We start from the raw sequence: 21812 nt of genomic DNA, 5'->3' as shown, positions 1-21812 counted from the left end.
TCCTGGCAGGTATCCACACACATTCAGAGGCCAAAAACTGCTTTTCTTTTGCCAATAATGCAGCCAGAATTCAACAGGCTTTGTTCTGTAAAAGGGAGAAATGAACTAGAGCCTGACCCCATGCCAGATTTTTGGGTCAAATGAAGGGCTGGGCAATTAACTGGAAAAAAATATATATATATATATATATATATATACACACCTCATGCGGATTTACCTTGCATAGTTGTTCTATACCTGAGGTGGATTATATACCTATGTGAACATGTGGTTAGCTCCTTAGAGCTGGCCTATTGAACAGCACCTTAAACCATTCAATCCAGGAACGCATCTCTGTCTTTTTAAGATTTCTTTGGCTATTCAAAAATAGCAGATATACAAGCTCATAGTCATGAGCTTGTTCGGCACCGAGTGCCGCGCTATGAACTTGTAGATCTGCTACTTTTTTTTCAAAATCGTGAATGTTTTTCACATCTTTGAATGTATATATTTGTTTTGAAGCGAACATTTTTAACTGCGATCTGTGCTTCTGGGGGTCCCTGGAACAACATGTTTTGAGATGGGAGTCCGCGGCCAAATACATATCATTGAGATGGGGTCCTTGACATGGAAAGGTTGGTGCACCACTGATACAGCAACAACATACTGTTAGGGTTTAGAAAACATTTTTAGATATGCATTTGGCCCACGGACGCCCCCATCTCAAAATGTTTTGTTCCAGGGACCCCCCCAGAAGCAAAGATTTGAGTTACAAATGTTGGCTTTAAAAATATATATATTCAAAGATTTGCACAAATGTTCAAGATTTTTCAAAAATAGCATAGCGCTATGATCTTGCATATCTGCTATTTTTTAAATAGCCAAAGTATAAAATAATTATAGATCAAATCTAAAATGACACAGATGCGTTCCCGGATTGAATGGATTAAGAACACTGTACCTGCTGGTACAGTATACTTTCTTTAACATGGCCTCAGGGCAGCATGTTATGTATACACCTGCATACCGTGCTGATGTTCCTAAGAGGACACACACCTGCATATGAAGCTAGAATGTTCTAAACATCATGTACCTGCTACTACACACGCCATCTCTACATCGTTGCTGTCGGGCAGAAACCTCTTATCTCCATATTCTCACTTTTAAAAAATATATAATAATAATAATATCACGATTTTTCAAAAATAGCAGATCTACAAGCTCATAGCGCGGCACTCGGTGCCGCGCTATGAGCTTGTAGATCTGCTATTTTTGAATAGCCAAAGAAATCTAAAGTGACACAGATGCGTCCCAGGTCTTAATGGGTTGAATTAACGCCTATATACTTGCTCATACTACAGCGTTACACAAAAGCATCAACAGTAGCAGATCTACAAGCGTTCTGCGCTTGTAGATCTGCTATTGTTTTTATTTGAATCCTATAAAAGTAACAGTTTTGGACATATGAGGTTTCCACCCGACAGAGACGATATAGTTTATGTACTGTATATATATATATATATATCTTTGATTATTTGATCTGTTTGTATCCTGTGCTCTTTTATTTTCTTTTCACTCCAAACCCACTTCTTTACACCGGCAAACCTATGATTGTGATTCTGATTCTAAATGAAAACTGTTTTACATAATTGTTTCCCCTCATATATCATGGAATCGACACGATTTTCTATAATTGACTACATTCATTAGTCTGACTAAACCACTTAACCCTGTATTATACTTTGTTGTACAAGGTGTTCAAAAATAGTGAGCCCGTAATATTTACAGTTCAGACCTGGTCAGAAAACTATGATGGCAGTGTAAAAAAAAGTGTATAAAGTAATTGTTCATTAATCGTAATCGTGGGAAATGTTTGAAATAATGGTGATATTGATTGGAAGCCATATCGCCCAGCCCAATGCATATTCCCATTTTGGAGAGTTCTAAACACAGATGTTTTGACTTGATATTTTAAAATGCTTTTCTCAATATTTGAAAAACTTTTATTTGATTAAAGTTTCTATTTCATTTAATATACAAGCAAACAAGTACATTATAATATACACATAAAGTGAGCTTTATTAAAACCGGGAAGTCGGGAACGCATCCGTGTAACCACTTAAGCCATTATTTTATACTTTGGCTATTCAAAAATAGCAGATATACAACCTCATAGCGCGGCACCGAAACTTGTGGGGGTCCTTGACATAAAAAAAGTTTGAGAACCACTGATATTATAGCAACATATGTTTTTCAGAAAATATTTCTTGTAGAATCGGAACCTCAGGCCTTAATGGGTTAAGCCCTATCAAACATTTTCTAAAATAGCATAGTTCTACAAGCTCACAACACAACACACAATGCAACACATTGTGAGCTTGTAGATCTGCTTAATTTTGTTGTCGTTACCTAACCCTGGTGGGTTTTCACAGCCCACCTGCAAGATGTTGCACACGCAGGACAGAATTCACATTCCCATGTGTTCCACTGCATCTCTTATCTTCTTTCCACCCATATAAAAGCCAAGCTATTTGTGTAAACTGCAAACTGTCAGATGGCTGACAAGGCTTTTTTTTCTTCCTTTTTGCACATAACGCCGCTAATGACAAGCCCACACAGTCTCTGTTAGAAACAAGCCATCTGCTTGAGTCCACATTTGGCTGCTGTCGTGTGGAAAACTCATATGTCCAAAACTGTTACTTTTCGTAGTAAAAAAAAAAAAAAAAAAGGAAAAATAGCTGATCTACAAGCTTGCGCGTTTTCAGCTTGTAGATCGGCTACGTTTGCTACTTTTGTGTGACACTGTGTGGTATGACGAAGGAGGGTGTTAACCCTTTAAGACCGGGAAAGCATCATTTGTGTCATTTTTAAGATTTCTTTGGGCTATTCAAAAATAGCAGATTTTTAAATCGTGAAAATGTGCGCAAATCTTTGAATATCTACTTTTCCATAGCGAACATTTTTAACTCTGTTACAACTTCTTGGGGGTCCCTGGAACTAAATATTTTTGAGATGGGGGTCCGCGGCCAAAATTCATATAATTTTGGGGGTCCTTGACATGAAAAAGTTTGAGAACCACTAGTTATAGCAACATCATATCTTTTCAATAAACTGTTCGGATTTAGAAGACATTTGTAAAATTCCCCAGAAACAAAGATTTGAGTTACAAATGTTCACTTTGAAAAATATATATATATTCAAAGATTTGCTCAAATGTTCACGATTAAAAAAAAATAGCAGATCTACAAGCGCATACTCGGTGCCACGCTATGAGCTTGTCTGAAAGGGTTAAGTTACGATGAAACATAGAAAGTACAAATATGGAGATAAGAGGTTTCTGCTCGACAGGAACGATGTGGGAGGTCACCTTGGTAGGTAACTCCACATCAAAGCATTTATGTTACAACAAACGACAACAAACAGTTATATTAACGACAGAGTTGAAAGAAGTACTGAGGGTTGGTTTTTTTCGTAGCTTTACATGGCCTGTATTCAAAATGTTACTAAGTACAAAATGATTGCTCCAAATATAAGTATCGACGTAAAAGTAAAAGTAGTAGGATTTTTTTTTTCTCTTCTAACTGATCTACAAGCTTGCGACGCGGTGTAAGCTTGTAGATAAGCTATTTTCGACTAGTATAAACTAGGGCTTAAGTGCTTCATGTATGTTTTGAGTAAATATTTGAAATCTCCAAAGTAACTAGTAACGAAAGCTATAAAATAATTGTAGCACGGTAAAAAAGTGCAATATTTGCCTCTGAGTAGTGGAGTAGATGTTTAAAGATGGAAAAATTGAAATACTCAAGTAAAGTAAATGTACCTCCAACAAATGTACTTCACTTTCCACCACTGTTTAACACTAAGGATTTGGCAGTACTGGGTTTCTGCTGACAATACTATGGGTGACTAGACTACCAAAATAAAAATATCACTTTAGCTTAACTTGAATATCTCCTCTTTGCTGAAGTGTTACTTTTATTTTGTATAATAAAGCAGGGTTGATTTTGTGTATTGCTTGCAGATCTGTACTCTTTAGAGTGGGACATGGTCATAGACAGGATGAATTAAGGTCTGGGCAATTAGCGAAAAAAATATATCAAAACGGATATTTCACAACCAATAACAGACTTAAATCGTGCTCATGTACGTAGGTTAATGGAATAATTGAGCAGCGGGGTTGTTTTTTGTTGTTTTTTCTTATCAACGAAACAACACGAAAACATTCGAATAGATTTTTTAATCGACTAAATTGATTCATCTGATTAACCCATTAAGACCTGGAACGCGTCCGTGTCATTTTTTGATGAGCTAAAAAAGGATTATTTTACACTTAGGCCATTCAAAAATAGCAGATCTACAAGCTCATAGCGCGGCACCGAGTGCCGCGCTACGAGCTTGTAGATCTGCTATTTTTGAAAAATCGTGGCAATGTGTGCAAATCTTTGAATACATGTATTCTTTTAAAGTGGATTTTTTTTTTACTCAAATCTTCAGGTCTTCATTACAATGTACAACTAGGCCTATAGCTAAAATAGCCAATCTACAAGCTCACAATGTTTTGAGATTGTAGAAATGCGCTATTTTCAAAAATGCAATTTAAATAATCGTTTCATTAATCTAATCGTCCAGCCGTAGTATGAACTATCAGGCATTATGGTGCATGGCCATTGGCCACCTGCTGCAGTACAGTGCAGCACTCTCATAATCAAGATGAATGATATGAGATGCAGTATTGATTATGTCACATACAGACAAAGCTCAAACTAAATGTACGTACAGTAGGTGAGGGCAAAGCAGAGCCTACTGTGCTTTGTAAAGTGTGCACCCTGCTTTTGACAGCAAGCTTGCACCCCCAATTTCCTGCATCAAGCACGCGCGCGCGCGCACACACGCACACACACACACACACACACACACACAGTGTATGAAAAGTATTCATGTGTGTATTTTGTATATTTTGTATATGAATTTGATTAATATGAATATGCTTCATATAGCCTAGTTTTAACAACAGAAACATTTTCCAATTTTTTTCAAGTTTAAATTGTATCTACTAAATTGTATTGCAATGTTACACAGCTCTGTTTACACATTTCTATATTCTCTATAGTAGCCTAGTTTAGTTTTTACACTTGATTTGGCAATATCTATGTTTCGCATGCCAATAATAAAGCCCTCATGGATTTGAGAGAGAGAGAGAGAGAGAGAGAGAGAGAGAGAGAGACAGAGAGAGAGACACACACACACAGAGAAACAGAGAGAAACAGAGAGAGAGAGACTAGCAGAGGAAATTGTCCCGTCTCTTCTCCTGCTGCTGAAATCACCAGGACGCAAACAGAGCAGCCTGAGTTGATAGTTGATGAAACCACATGAGCAAACAATCATCTAAATTTTAAACATTCTCAAACAGTGGGTCGGGACCCATTTGTGGGTCGCGGACACATTTTCATGGGTCACGAGTAACTGTCCCTTTATTTTTTGTTTCCCACATTTTGATTTAATTATTGTTATCTCAAAATGTAAAAAATATTTCATGAATTAAAAACAAAATACAATGCTTTTTGAATAAAAATATAAATAAATCTAAGAAATCCCATAAATTAGAAAACAAATGTTAAAGAAGTAGTGAAAACAGCCGATTTCTACAAGCTCAAGCGACGCGTTGTGAGCTTGTAGATCAACTATTTTCACTAGCTTGGGTCCATTGGACAGACATCGCATTTCTGCTTTGGGTATCGAGCCGAAAAGTTTGTGAACCGCTGCTCTAAAACACGCAGACAGACAGACAGACAGACAGACAGTAGTTTGTAACACGTTCACAACGGCGAACAGTCAAGGTGCGCTGATTGTGAACAGCGTCTGATCCACTGTGTAACGTCAAGCCCACAGGAGTCAGAGGTTGTGAAGTTAAACATGAATAAATATACCACTATTATTATTAATGCCAGTCATTATTAACGTCAGTAGAACAAACAGGAACTTACCTGCGAGACGTCATAGCAGACTTTAGAAGCTGTCAGTCGTCCTCGAACGAGAAGGGAAAGTCGGATAAAGTGAACCTTCCTTCCCTTGTTGCGTCCTGTCTGTCTGTGCACAGTCAGTGCAGCGCAGTGTGCGCGCGCGTGTGTGTGTGTGTGAGTAGCGGAGCGCTCCGGGAGGGCGGTGCTGCGTCTGTACAATGTTCAACTTACCAAACACGCCCCGCCTCCAAAGAGACAGGCTGCTGGACAGTGTGGAGGACACATGCTGGCAGTAGTGGAAAAAGTAGGCTACGATATTTTTTTTACTTGAGTAAAAGTATCAATAGGCCTACTGCAATGTAGAAATACTCTGTTACAAGTAAAAGTCAGGCATTCAGAATTTACTTGAGTACAAGTACAAAAGTAGCCTATTATTGGTATCAAAATGTACAAAAGTAAAAGTACTCATGAACAATGTCCCAATTTTTTTCAAATACAAATAAAAATATTAAACATAATAAAATAAAATAAAATCTTTTGAAAATAGCAGATCTACAAGCTCACAATGAGTCGCATCGCCACGCATTGTGAGCTTGTAGATCGGCTATTTTCAAATGGCCAAAATGTTTATAGGGCTGAAGTGGTTAATGCATGTTTTGTAATAATAATCCAAATCCACAAAGTAACTAGTAACTAAAGTTTTCAAATAATTGTAGTGGAGGAAAAGTATAATATTTGCCTCTGAGATAGTGGAGTAGAAGTAAAAGTACAGAAATTTGGAAATGTGTAAAGTAAAAAATACCTCAAAACTGTACTTAAGTACAGTACTTGAGTAAATGTACTTAGTTACTTTACACCACTGCATGCATGTGCATGCTGGTGTAGCCTGGTTCAGTGGTGGTTCTCAAACTTTCTCATTTCAAGGACCCCAAACTCTGAGTGTATTATTGAACATGTAGTAGGCCTAGTCTACATGTTCAATAATAGCCTACACAGTGTAGGCTACTACACTCTCAGAGTTACAGACCCCCCTCTCTGACTTCGAGAACCATTGTTATTGTTATTGTAGATCTGCTACTTTCGGCTCCCGTCAGAGAGAGCTAGTTTAAAGGTATTGTAGAGGTTTAGATTATAGCTTGTTGTGGCTTACTCACTCCCTGACTTTAGGTCAAAACTGTCTTCTTATAGCTACTAAACAGTAGCCACTCCAGACGCATATAGGCTATATATATACAAAGATTATCATAAAGTTTTAGTAACTCTAAACAAAAATATTCCACCGCCATCCAGGGTCCTGGTGATTCATGACCATAAAACATTTGATTCTGTGAAAAAACTTTTTGGAAAACGGCAAAACAAAGGGTATTTATTAAATATAGTATATCAATTAAATATAAAATAAAATAAAATCACAGAAAAAAATGTTTTATGGTCATGATTCACCAGGACCCTGGATGGCTTGATTCTAGGCTTAAATGAATTGATATAAATATTTTTGGAAATGTCAATGGGAAAAATGCATTGACTATTTTAAAGTGGAACCAGAAAATGGCCGCCACTGCTATGCCCTATAGGATCTTATATCAACTTATGGAGAACTACTTGATTGAATACTTTAAAGGGAATTTTCTTAAGATACACTTGGGACCCCCTCAAACACACAGGGCTAATGATTTCTGTTTGCTTGCATTTTACCAATCTGGGAACCCATCGTCGAGATTAGCATTTTACCAACACTGAACTGGTGTCAGGCTTTACCACGCAATAAATAATTATCTTATGAATAATGAAGGCAAATCTACACAGTCAAATCCTCTGGTAATGTATTCATGTGTAACTCCTTTAATCTAAACACTGAGGATTTTACTGTGTAGGCTATTTAAGTTGAATGTTTTGAGGCAAGGACAAAATGAACTTGAAAAGGGTGCATATCTCCACCAGACCGGGTTGTCTAGCCAGGGCTGGGTCAGGTCTGGGGTGCAGCCATCAGGATGTGAGGAAGCTGTGGGGGGAAATAGCATTTATTCGACACACGGTGCAACGTTTTGCATTTGTGGCGCCTTTAGAGGTGCACTCTATAGATGCCTTTAGATAAAGGTCACACCTACGTTGCACCGCCGATCCGACCGATATGTCTGAGTCATAGTGTTGGGGGCTTTGTCTGTCTGTGACCCTTTTGTGCCCATATATCTGAATCTGAGCGACGTGGCCGGTCCTCCCTTAAGCCAATTTGAATAAAGGATTATCACAAAACATATATTAAACATATACTTCGGCTATTCTAGAATAGCCAATTGTCGAGCTGCTAGTGCCGGAAATATTTTCTAAAAAGTTATGACAAACTTTTACTTTTAAGTATAAATACGTTTGTACTTTTACTGAATTAAAATGTTGAATACATGACTTTTACTTACAGAATATTTTTATACTGTTGTATTGCTACTTTTACTACTTTAGTACAAAATCTGAGTACTTCTTCCACCACTGACAAATTAGAAAGATGAGACGATGAGTGAGAAGAAGAGAGGAGCAGCATTGACGTCAACAGGCTGTGTTATTATCAGAGGAGGTTCATCTTGCAGGGAGAGAGAGCTGAGTTTATGCAATTACAGGCTGCTCCAAGGATCTGCTTTCCACCTATGTTGTTTTGACCCACCATGGTGCCACTACTGGACTGATGGAGTTCTCCTTTCTCTGGATACAGGAAGAGTGGGCTCCTCAGTGTAAAATTGGCTATTTTTTCCAAAATGTATAATTTGGAAAATGGTCTGATAATGTAAAATATACATGATTTGAACATGCACGGTACATCATTATCAGACCTAAATCTACCCTTAAACTTTTTGTTCATGCCCAATAACACTGTTTTTCTAGCAATTGTATAAATATTAGGTCTTAAATATTAAATATCAAATGTTCGAGCATGTTCAAACCATGTATACTTTACATCACTTCAGACCATTCTCCAAATTCTAGATTTTTTTTATTTTGTAACAAATTGCCAGTTCTCAGAGTTTCAAAGGGATTGTTAAAAAGTTTAAGGTCTATATTCTGATAGTAATCATTGCTATATTCTGATAGTAATCATTGCTGGTGTTTGTTGAGTTTAGGTGATAATTAAAATTGGCACCGCTGCATAATGGAAATAAATTGTAGCCTGGTGGATAGTGCAACGGATGAGACTGCTATTCTAAAATGTTAGAGGACCACAGATAGCAGAACGCAGGACGGGGTGCGTACAGACGGATCAAGCAGAAAAGGGCACCGTCATTTACTGGAGCCAGAGCTGCCCTTTCAGGTTCCAATATATTGCTATTTTCAGGGAGGGTGATGGACAAAAAACATTAATGAGTGATGGAGGAATGGCTTAATGACCACACGAAACGATGCAGCCTTGTAAAATGGAAAATCTTACAACATTTTGGACCATATTCAAACATTTTAGAAAATGCTGTCCTATGCCAGGTTGGCAGTGGTGGAAGAGGATGAAATAGCATGGCTTTAGCGTCACAGAGAGAGAACATATCCCAGATGGCCATGCGGTCAGGATGTCCATTCTTCCCTGAGGTGATTGGTGCCGGGTTGACCTTCGACCTCTTTTCTGCCCTGAGACAGGCAAATCCTCTTGCACAAAGTAGTGCAAATCTGCCCATGGAAACAAAGGCGACTTAGATTGAGAGTAATGCGGCCAGACAGCCAGGGCCTTGTGAGAAAAAAAAGAAAAGGAACCGTTCATCATTATTTAGGTTTGAAACGGAGTATGAGTAAGCTTTTGGGTATTCTGCAGTGGAAAGTAACTAATTTACTTAAGTACTGTAAGTAGACTTTTGAGGTACAGTACTTTTACTTTACTTGAGTATTTCCATGTTTCAATACATTATACTCTACTCCACTACATCTCAAAGGCAAATTTGTACTTGTAATCCACTACAATTATTTGACATCTTTAGCTACTTGTTACTTTATTGATTTAGATGACAAAACATAGCCTACCTACATTAAGCCCTATTTTATATACTCAAGTAAACGTTTGAAAACAGGCCTTTTACTTGTAATAGAGTATTGTTATATTGTGGTATTGCTTACGTCTGAGTACTTCCTCCACCACTGTTGGACGGGGGGGGGGGGGGGGGGGGTCGTGAGAAATAAAATGGCTTCAATGTTGATGAGACTGTCTTTTCTGGAGTGTGAAGGCTGTGCTGGCACAGCTGGAACCATCTGATGGCATGTCATTAAGGAGAGAGCCTGCCTCTGTTGCAGGATTTATCAATCCACCCTGACCTTTGTACAAAACTGCTTTCCCCAACGGGTATAAAAATAACACATTGTGAGATGCGCCTCTGACTCATGATGCTACTCCGTCTGCCAAAGGCGGCTACTGAATACATGAATCACTTAAGTATACAGAGATGAGCATGAATGATGCATGGACACCTTCATTCTATAACGCTCTACTTTATATAAATACATTTACTGATGTATATAGATGTACTGTATACCTTCTACTAGGCCTGTCCCCGACTAAGGATTTCCATAGTCAAATCTGATTGGCCAAATGTTGGCTATAGTCGACTAATAGTCGACTAATGCAACACCCCCCCCCCAAAAAAAATGGCATGATTCGACTGCCAATCTCTCAGTCGAATGCAAAAAAGATGTTATGCAATAGAGGAACATTCCATTTGGACTGTAGGGGTGCCTAATGTCTAACTTAACATATACTTGCTTGGTTTCTCCCAATAAATCATGATGTATATCCTATTTTTGGCAAACTATTAGTTAATTAATATAACAAATTAGGCCAATCTCTCAGTCGAATAAAAATAATAAATACAATTTTGAAAAACATTTTTTTATTTTTTATAATTCGACTAAGAGATTGGCAGTCGACTCAGACGCCCCTCGACTGATTAGTCGACTATTCGAATAATCGAGGTCAGGCCTACCTTCTACAAATCTGATACCCTTTTTTGCACATTGCTGTTGAGTTCTCTTTACAGAAGGTTATAGAGGTTAGTGTCAGACAGATGTACCCTACTCGGGTACCACGCAAGACAGGAACAATGTAAATGGGAAACGGTGCAAGTTGGGAACGCATGCCCCACATGTTATGTAATACCTGTTGTAAAGTCAAAACACTGTGATCTCGTTAACCCAACCACCCCAACCCCGACGCAATGGTCTCTGAGTCGATGAAAGTCATGAACTGGATTTAATTGGGAGTGCAGTGGTGGACAGTACATACTTGAGCTCTGTACTTAAGTACAGTACTCAAGTACAAGTATTTGTACTTGGATATTGTCTTTTCGGATACTTGACTTTCACTCCCATACAGTTCAAAGACAAATATTGTACTTTTGGACTCCACCACATTTCTACGGAGGGAAAAAAGTTACATTATGAATTAACCACTTAAAGGGATACTTCACTTTCGGGCCGGGGACACATTTAAAAAAAATATTAAAAATAAATGAAAAAAGTTATGGAAAATTCATGGCCCCCTCACACATTAGTAGGACACTCTAATGCGTGAGGGGGCCATGAATTTTCCATAACTTTTTTCATTTATTTTTAATATTTTTTTTAAATGTGTCGGCGGCCCGGAAGTGAAGTATCCCTTTAAGCCCCATTTCAAATATAGCGAAAATAGCAGATCTACAAGCTCACAATGTGTCGTAATGCGACATGTTCTGAGCTTGTAAGTGTGCTATTTTAACTATTAAAGATAGAAGAAAAAATCTGGAAAGTCTTTGATATATTTTGGCACAACCCAAAATTTCAATACAGTGATGCATTGATATAAAAAAGAAAATTTACTAATTTGTACTTTTGAATACTCTATATATACAATTTTTTAAAAGTAAGTACTCCTGTACTTTTAACTCAAGTACAAATTTGACGGAGCAACTTGAGTAATATTTGACCAGGAGTATCTAGGCTCAGTCTGACTCAAGTGCTGGGTTTGAGCACTGTGTCCACCACTTTGGCAGTGAATTGGAGATGATGAATGAATCCAGACGGCCGACAAGCGTGGGGTCCATTTTGGTTGACACTTTATTTTCATGGTGGTAGGAACACAAGACAAAGGTCATAAAGTTAGTAATGGTCAAGGTCATGCCACTCTCACTCGGCGCACTGCCCTTCTGAGGAAGTGTTTTGGCAGTCGGACAGACAGTAGTATTCCAGAGGCCAGACATGGGGGATATCCACATGTAGACATAAATAAGGAACAGAAAATAGATCCAAAAAACAGTAAATAGAAGATTTTTTGTAAAAAGCCAGAGGAGACGTTTTCTGGAGGCCCCCCACTGGGAATTCTTTTCTCGTATGAGCATTATTACTAATATAATTATCATTATTATTATTATGTATTATTCATTTACATTATGGGGATGAGGCTAATACACTGGCTAAAGAAAAGAGTATGGAAACAGCTATATGTAAAACGTCTTTTGTCACCTGTTTATGAAGTGACCAGCTTTTTTTTTTACATTTTAAGGCAATTCATAGTTTTTCAACCCTAATAACCACAGATTGCAACGGTCTATTCTTTCGTCTTCTCGAAACCCACAGGATTAGTCTGCAAAGTGCCTCTCCAAGTGCACAGGAATCTCCCTTCTTTTAAGCGCTATAGTAGTACCACTGGAATGGGTCCGTCTAAATAGTCTGTAAAAGACTCGGGAGAATTATTTGAGGCCATTTCTTGGGGACACGAAAGGCCGGTTTCCTGGGTTTTAGCTTTCGGGACACTCTGCAGCTTGAGGTTACAACGCTACACAGTCCTACCACTAGAATGTCCCTCCCCCCATCCCCCCCCCCCCCGCTTAGGGCCGTTCACACCAAGCATTATAACAATCGATAACCATAACTATAAAGATATCGTTTTTAGTCAAGTGGATGGCAAAGTCCACACCACAACTATAACATAGACAACGATAGTGAACGATATAGTTGTAGTTATCGTTATAGTGCTCTGTGTGAATGGTCCTTTTGACATGAGAATATCGTCATCACGTGTGGTTGGACAGACAAGTAATGCTCAATTTATATCCCGTCTTACGCGGGCGGTGCTGCCCGAAAATAGCCGACGTACGCACACACACGAGAGCTCGTGCGTCGGCTATTTTCGGGCTAGGCGACGCTGTTGCACGACGAAGTATGAATCCGGCTTTAAGACTTGGTTCCAGTGTATAATACTAAAAAACATAAACGTCCACAGATTACACATTTACTAAATTTACACTTAAAAATTGCAGGGCTGTACAAAAAATACGGTCAAATGATGCTTTTTCTGGAGGGAGGATAACTTTGAAAAAGAAAAAAGTGTACAAGACCATTGATACTCGAACCACAAACAGGCATGATATTTGTCTTATAATATTGCCATGTTATCTCATATAAACAAGAGTGTCTTTAAGTCTTATCAGTCTGCTTATTGTTGTTCAGCAAAGGATGATTTTTCCCACGGTGCATCAGCTCTCTGAATGTTATGGAATTCAATACAAACCCATGCATTACTATGTTAATTTGCAAGTGTGAATATACACCATTTTTTCCACCTTTGCGGCTGTCGCATGTTCAAACGGCATGACAAAAATCTCTTTTGTCCCCTTTTTCCCCCCCAACAGCCGGAGAGAACTCTCAGCTTCTCGGTCGGACCTTGGAAAAGAGATAGACTCTCTGACAAAGTTTTTTTTAAAGTTCAAAGGCTTTTTGCTGTCGTCGACGGCCGTCTGTAGGTCGTGATGAACATCCCCGAGTTCAGTTCTGCTAGAGTACTCCAATCTTCTCCTGGCTCTCCTCTCTGCAGCCTTTGCTTTTAGCACCTCCTTAAGGTCGCTCGTGGTAACAAACTCTCTCTCGTATGCACCGTTCAAGGTCCAGCGAAAAGTAACCTCTCCCACCGAAAAACAAAACAAAACAGAACCACGCAAAAAATAAAACAATAAAAACATCAGAGGGAAAAAGTAACAGGGTCAATATTTCTCTGAGCTATGCGGAAAAATACATCAGCCTGCTAGAGTGAACTTTGTTTTGTATTTACTGGCATTGGTAGCCACACACACACACAAAAATCTGTGACATTTCAGAATAAAACACTTCAGGGCCCAAAAGAAATAACCCAAACAGTGAACAACAGTGAAATAAACCATCAAAACCAACACTGCAGAAGTGCATGCATTTATAGTGGTCATCGTTAACCTTCGCTTGCTTGATTTCGAAAAATAGATCGCACAATACATGAGAAGCACAATTCTCCCCGACAGAGAACCCATCGTACGTATGTATTCACAGTCTCAGGTATTATTTATATACTCTGTTATTCATTACATCTATTCATGGCGGTGATTAGTTTCTCGATTGAAGCACTTGACTAATGGTACAGGGTGCGAGTCTTTGTGGAGCGCAATTCTCTCTCTCTCTGTCTCTCACTCCGTCTCAGCACAGGTGGGGCTGCGTGTTAGTGAGGAACAGTTCAAAATAAAAACAAAACTCTGAGAGGATTCATATATCTAGGAGTACACAGTAAAATCGTTGAGTGCTACTTTTAACTCGGAGAGTGTAGAGATGGCCCACTAACACTCCGGGTGGTCGCTGTGTGAAGCGGTGTGTTTGCACTATTGCGATGGGGGTGATGGTGTGCGGTGCTTCTGAAGGGGCGTTAAAGGTTCATTCTTAGCAGCTTGATCATTGAAAGGTCCCATGAGTTTTACAGCTCTCTGAGGCTTGTGCTGGACACGCACAGAGTATAATGCCTCCAGTCTCTCATATATGGGAATGTATGTATGTATGTATGTATGTATGTATGTATGTATGTATGTATGTATGTATGTATGTATGTATGATTGTGTGCAGGGTTCGATTGTAAGACATTTTCTTACCCACCTAAGCCCTATATACCTATGTACTTAGGTAAAAATAGGGGAAATAGTTGATCTACAAGCTCTCGATGCGTGGCGAATTGCCCAATTTACCCAAAATATGGACGCCAGGCTTAATGTGGTTAATATAGGCAAAAGAAAAAAATGAAATCGTTAAACTGTGATATTATCAAACATAAACTATTTAACATATCGGACAGTCTACAATGGGAAATGCATGTATTTCATTCGTAAGCAGGGGGAAAACACATCCCCCAACAATTTATGACCAGAGTGGGGATATCAAAATCAGAGGCATGGATTATCTCCAAACACCCCTCCCCCCAACAGCAAATCGAACCCTGTATGTATGTATGTATGTATATATACGGTATGTGTGGTATAGTGAATGTTACGCCTGATTTACACTTAGTTACGTGCCAGTGTCTCACACCAAAAATAGCAGATCTACTGTACAAGTGCGTAGCTTGTAGATCGGCTATTTTCGGCGCGAGACGCGATGCGCAAAACCAAGCAAAGATCCGGCGTAAGACGGGGAATGCATGGTAAAAGAGGGGCTGTGTAGTGTATGGCACCAGAGACCAAGCAGTGACCAGGGATCGGCCACCAGGACCCACCAGTGTTTCAAGTAATGAGCTGGAGGACGGGTGACCGGGGACGGTATGAGGGGACAGGACGGAGGCAGGCGTTTCTGCGGACGTTTGCTTTTAAAATCACGAAAAGGTTCAATACAAAACAAAACAAAACAAAAAAAATTAGAATCTCGTTGGTGCGTGCCTGCGATTGGAGAGTGATACGGGGAGTGCGTGCATGCGTGCGTTTGCGCACGTGTGTGTGTGTGTGTGTGTGTGTGTGTGTGTGTGTGTGTGTGTGTGTGTGTGTGTGCGCGCGTGTGTGTATGTGCGTGTGCGGTGGATGGATGCATGTACTGTCAACAGAGGTGCAGATTTTAAGAAGAAAAAAAAAGAACCCAGACAAAAAATATATATAAAACAAAACAAAAACAACAAAAACAAAAAAAGAAATCAAAACAACATACTCATTTTTTCATTTTCTCCAATATAAAAAGTGATGAAAAGTATATAAAAATAGAAAATAATTACAGCAGGAGACACGGGACGCTATGGATGGAGGGAATGGGTAGTTTTTTGTTTTTTTTCCTTTCTTCCGTTCTTTTCACTCTCTCTCGTTCTTTTCTCTATTCCTGGAGGGGGGGGTGGAGGGGGGAGGGGGAGTTGTCAAGGCTATTTGGCGGCAGGACAGTGTAGTATTTTGGGACTGTTGAGGGCATCCTCCACCAGGTGGAGCTCCACACCGTCCACCAGCACGTCCTTCACGCAGCCCATGAAGCCTGTACTGTACGCCTTGGGCAGCCGACGGGCCACTGCTGACTCCTCTAGACCACCTAGAGAGAGAGAGAGAGACATAGAGAGAGAGAGAGAGAGATTAACTTTCAGTACACTAATGTGGCACGCTCAAGTCCTCGCAAGCACGCACGCACGCACGCACACACACACACACACACACACACACACACACACACACACACACACACACACACACACACACACACACACACACACACACACACACACACACACACACACACACACACACACACACACACACACACACACACACGCACGCAGTCTCTCTCTCCCTCAATTGGCTTCATATATCACAGATAAACCGGCCAGTAAAATGCGTTTATTTAACATTTCCCCTTCTTCTTTCTCAGACTCGACTCTTTTTTCTTTCTCCCTCTCTCTTACTCTAGCCTCCTTTTTCTTCTCTTCCTCTCCTTAATCTGTGAGAGAGAGAGAGAGAGTTCATATCCACGTCGAGCTCTTTACACGGCCTCCCCTCTCTGCCCCCTCCTCTAATCGGATTGCGCGCCTTCCGAATCGCGGATCGACAGGGCTAATTTCATGCGAGTTACAGATGAATTAATGATGAGCGTGGAAAGGGGGGATTTAAAAAGGAGAAGGCTCCTTGATGGGAGGGCCGTGTGAGGAGGGATTATGTATTCCTGCTGCGAGGCACGCTCAGCACCTGTTCCACTGCACTGCTTTACGCGCGCACACGCCTGCACACGCGCAAGCCTGCACAAAGTGCAAACGTGAGTGTGGATTTGCGAGTGTTCTCTCCGATGTCACTGTACTGCTTAATTGCTTCAGCGGTTATCAACCATTTTCAGGTCAACGACCCCCAAATTAATATGTAGTGGTACAGTAGGGTGTTTAGGGCTGTGGACCCCCAACCGAAAATATTTGTGTTTAAGATTTTTGTAGATTTCCAAATAGCCGATGTAAATAGGGTTAAAAGTGGGTCCCCATACCCCACTTTTTGAGAACCACCATACCCCACTTTTTGAGTAAGTTGAGCACCGTTGTCGCAGGCTGAAAGTAGCAGATCTAACAGACTGGTCATGAGCTTGTAGATCTTGTAGCTTGTAGATCTGCTATTTTCATCGTACGACTACCGGCACGCAACCAAGTATAAATCAGGCTTGCGGCCGCATCTCCTCTCAAACGTGCCTCTTCGCTGCCCCTAAGCACTGTGCATTTTTAAAGAATATTCAAGGATTGATTCAGGCACCCCCCCCCCCCTCTCCTCAAACACCCAGCAGCAAATGTTATTTCCCCCAGAATGCCTCTATCCGCGTGCCGCCGTGTGTGTTCTCCTCCTGAGCAATTTCTTCCTCTGCGAGGTTTTTCAGACCAAATTGAACTCAGCGAGGGGGAGATAACGGAGGAGCCGACTTTGGTCGCTCGGAATTCTGGAGAGCGGACAACTTTGGAGTTAGTCAGATAGCCTTTCATTTCTCGACTCAATACCTGAATGGGCTTTGACATTTTCTTTCGCCTCCCCTTCCAACCGCAATCCCCCCCCCCCCCCACCCTTCCCTTCCCTCCGCCAGAGCCTATATACGCTTATCCTCCGCAGAGCCAATGAGTTCATTGCTCAACTGCTAGCAGCCGTTCTAACAGCGGCTGTAAAAAAAGTGCTGGAGAATTACAAGTATTCCCATGGTGTGATGCATGCCTTTTCAACCAACAGTATTTCACAGTCTGAATGGATGAGGTCTCGTTTTTTTGGTGTGCTTTTTCTACGTACCCAACCAGAGCGCTCCATCGGTGTCCAGCTGTGTTGCTGCCAGGGGTGACGACCCCGTCACCGCCGCCTCGTTGCCCACCTGTAGAGAGCCGTCCCGAAGCGCTCTGAGGGAGAGAGAGAGAGAGAGAGAGAGAGAGAGAGAGAGAGAGAGAGAGAGAGAGAGAGATGGAAAAAGAAAGGAGAAAGTGGGCAAAAGAGACAGATTCAGCTGCAAGTCTCTTTTCGATGCGCGCACGTCACTTTGAATAACTTCCGTTTAATCTGGTGCACCGCGAGGAGGCCGCGGCTGCGCCACCAGAGCGCTAAGCGCTTACATAACTCCCCAGGCTGGGGGGGCGCTGGGCGGCGTTCTGAAAAATTAAAAACGAGAAGGCTGCCTAAACCACTGACAGATGCGGCTGGAAATACCATTCATTATAGATGGCACTGCACTAAACACTGGCACGCGCTACAATAGTGCGAGGAGTTTCAGAAGAGAGAACAGCTTTTTAACAGCACGCTGCTAAGCGCCACCGCCAAGTTTCATCACGGTTTGGCTCTCTTTCTAAACGCAGTCTCTCCTTTAGCAACTGCTACAGTTCCCCTAAAAACCACGGGTAGGATTTATAAATCCAACATTCAACATTTTTTGCTCTTGTACACAAGAGTAAAATTCCAGATTTGGGGACTTTGGTATGAGCAAATTATGAGGCGAAATGCTGACTACGAAGCAAGGACACTTGCGTATCACCTGGTACCCAGTTAAGAATGTTCTTAACAAAATATGCCCTACAGGAGTCCCCCAGGTGTCTATACTAGGCCCCGTACTTGTTTCCCTCTACACCACATCTCTTTGGTAAAAAATAGCATATCTACAATACAAGCTCACACCGGTTTGCAATGGGTGGGCTCGTACATGAGCTCTTTTCGCCGAATATTCGCCCAGGAATAGGGCTGCTAGGGTCCATGTGGTTAAGCCCTATTTAAAAAAAGCCAAATATACGCAATGGCTCACATTGAGTCGGGCCACGTTGCACTTTTTCTTTTTTATCTCAAAACAGGGACGTTGAGTTGAAAGTGTCTAATGGGTATCTGTTTTGTCCTAGAAAGGTAGCGTCATGCAAGAGTTGCTGGCATTGACATTGTGGCATATCCTATGGTGGAATCATTTGAGATTCGATATTTTGCCAAATTAAGGAACTTAACTCTGTCCTATGCTTCCTACTGTAACCAGCAGCAATCTTTTACTAAAAATGCTACCTAACCAAGAAGTGTCCTTGCTAATGAGACCATTATTTGAAACAGATTCCAGGGATGCATCAATACAAAAAAATATATATATTAAAAAGGTATCCATGACTGGTATTGAGGATTAAAATAAACCTTGGCTGATAGAGTTACTGAGTGAGTCCAGTGGGTCCACGCACCACATCTATATATAACACAGCATATGTAATAGAATATGGAAACTCAAGTGTCCAGGGATACACTCGCAGAATAGAAAATATTGGCTTAGATCTTAGATGACTAAGATGTATAATTCTTCACTGATACAATGGAACCCAGGAGAGCATACAACCCCCGCAACACCAAACCCATCCACCTCGTGCTCCAGATCAGACTAAAGCAAACAAAGGAGGTAACTTTGAGAGCTTTAACCACTTAAACACTATTGAGTGTTTGTTCAGTAACACGGATCTCACCGTCTCTCCAGTTCTTTAGTATATACAGAAAATAAGTTTTCAGGGTCGGGATACCAATTTTATCCAATCAGAAGAGAGAACTCAGAGATTTTGTTTGCTCATTTAGCCTTTCTACTTCCAATGTCACTTCCTGTGTCTTGTTTGAGTTCTCTCTCCCGGTTGGATAAAATTGGCACCTCGACCTGAAAAGGTATTTTCCGTTTGCAGAAGAGCAGGAGAGACAGAAGAGACCCACTGTTACTGAACAAACACACGATATCAATGATTAATATCAGAATAAAGAGCAATTTAACAATCATTTGAACCAAAAGGGTAATATTCCCCACCAACGCCAGTGAAGGCGAGTCTTACCTGCTGGCCTTGATGCGTATCCAGCGGTTGGTGTCGACGCGCACGGAGGAGCGCAGCACCACGGGCTTGGAGCCCAGGTCGTAGGTCATCTGCACGCGGCCGTCCACGATGGCCAGGGCGATGTAGTCGGAGCGCTCCACGCCCTTGCCGCTCCACAGCACCAGGCCCTGCGTGGCCTCCGTACGGATGCTCAGCTCAAACTTGTTCACCAGCAGAGCCTTCTCGCTGCGGGAGAGCCAAACATTAAACAGCCACGTTAGCTTTGGATAATGGCCCGGGACTTTTTTTTCCCCCCGGGAGATCCGTTCTTCGCAGCTGCTCGGAGGGTTAACCCTTTAAGACCGGGGGACACATCTGTGTAACCACTTTATCCATATTCTATACTTTTGGCTATTCAAAAATAGCAGATATACAAGCTCATAGCGCGGCACCGAGTGCCGCGCTATGAGCTTGTAGATCTGCTATTTTTTTTTAAATCGTGTTTTTTTTTTGCAAATATTTGAATATATATCTATAAAGCAATTGTTTTTTACTCAAATCTTTGCTTCTGGGGGTCCCTGGATTTATTTTTTTTGAGATGGGGGTCCGCAGCCAAATACATATCGTTGTGGGGCTCCTTGACACTGACATCAATATTATAGCAACATAAGTGTTTCAGAAAACTGTTTTAAACTGATTTAGAAGACATTTGTAGAATCCCCAGAAGCAATAACATTTTAGCTAGAAATGCTCGCTTTAAATATATATATATTCAAAGATTTGCACAACATTTTTCACGATTTTTCAAAAATAGCAGATCTACAAGCTCATAGCGCGGCACTCGGTGCCGCGCTATGAGCTTGTAGATCTGCTATTTTTGAATAGCCCAACGAAATCAAAAAATGACACACAGATGCGTTCTCAGGTCTTAAAGAGTTAAGTGTCTCGATGCGAATGCGCAGCGGGTGTGTTGCGTTTGTGCGCGCGTGAGAGGCGTTTTTTTTGTTGTCTCATAGTCGGGGGTGTGAAGAGAGGAGGGGTCGTGTTGCTGTAATGTGCGAGGAAATCAAATTCTCCGGGCAGCCATCTTCACTGGCCGATATGGTATACGGTTAATGGCCGCCGCTGATTGCTTGTGCAGTCAAGTAGTCGGTCGGGCTTTTGGCCTTATGCTTAATTTACACTGAGAATAGCCGATCGTCCGCAGCGCTCTGTGAGCTTGTAGATCGTCTATTTTCAGCACGCGACACCGGCCTACAGTCAAGTACAAAGCCGGCCTCATTGTCTGAAGAGTCATCAGGATGCACAGTGAGTGGAGCAGTGGCAGGCAGCTGTTTTGCTATTAAGCTTCCAACTGCGTTTGTGCTGCATAGCTGCTACACTCTTCCTGTGTCGGCAGACGTGTGTGTGTGTGTGTGCGTGTGCGTGTGCGTGTGTGCGTGTGCGTGTGCGTGTGCGTGTGTGTGTGTGTGTGTGAGAGCGAGCGCTATATGAGCTGCTGTTTGATGTCCTGTCTGTTGATTGCTGAAGCTGCGGGGGAGAGAGGAGCGATGTAGGGGAGTCTGGGCCACTTCCACCCATCCTACAGTGAGCCTGTTATTCTGTATGTGTGTGTGTGTGTGTGTGTGTGTGTGTGTGTGTGTGTGTGTGTGTGTGTGTTTATTAATGTGTGCAATGCTACAGTACCCCCCCCCCCCCCACACACACACACACACACACACACAACGTAGATGGCAAAGAAAAACATACATTGTACGCACTACGTGGCGCACGCACTCACGCACGCTCACAAACACGCGTGCATACATTAAGTGAAGAGAGTAACACTAAAGATCCAATGAATGGATATAAAGAGATTACTT

At 41.3% G+C, this 21812-nt stretch overlaps 2 protein-coding genes across 5 annotated transcripts in view; both read right to left on the bottom strand.

The window, feature by feature from the left end:
- Positions 1–6071, bottom strand: part of ptpn11b (protein tyrosine phosphatase non-receptor type 11b) — a 67634-nt gene extending 61563 nt beyond the window's left edge. For all 4 annotated transcript variants that reach the window (XM_080445043.1, XM_080445041.1, XM_080445044.1 and 1 more), the window contains exon 1: positions 5964–6071. In XM_080445043.1, coding sequence (XP_080301169.1) covers positions 5964–5977 — 14 coding nt within the window. In that variant the 5' untranslated portion in view covers positions 5978–6071. The remainder of the gene's footprint in view (positions 1–5963) is intronic.
- A 7476-nt stretch (positions 6072–13547) lies between these two features.
- The window catches only part of LOC308097323 (agrin-like), a 419134-nt gene continuing 410869 nt past the window's right edge, over positions 13548–21812 (bottom strand). Inside the window, 3 exon segments of the mRNA XM_080445056.1 lie at positions 13548–16226; positions 17939–18042; positions 19972–20196. Of these exon segments, the coding sequence (XP_080301182.1) occupies positions 16066–16226; positions 17939–18042; positions 19972–20196 (490 nt within the window). The 3' untranslated portion in view covers positions 13548–16065.

This window comes from Gymnoscopelus braueri, assembly GCF_963280865.1.
Source record: "Gymnoscopelus braueri genome assembly, chromosome: 12".
Lineage (NCBI taxonomy): Eukaryota > Metazoa > Chordata > Actinopteri > Myctophiformes > Myctophidae > Gymnoscopelus > Gymnoscopelus braueri.
The sequence above is the reverse complement of the archived record's forward strand: the minus strand, read 5'-3'. Positions and strand labels throughout refer to the sequence as shown.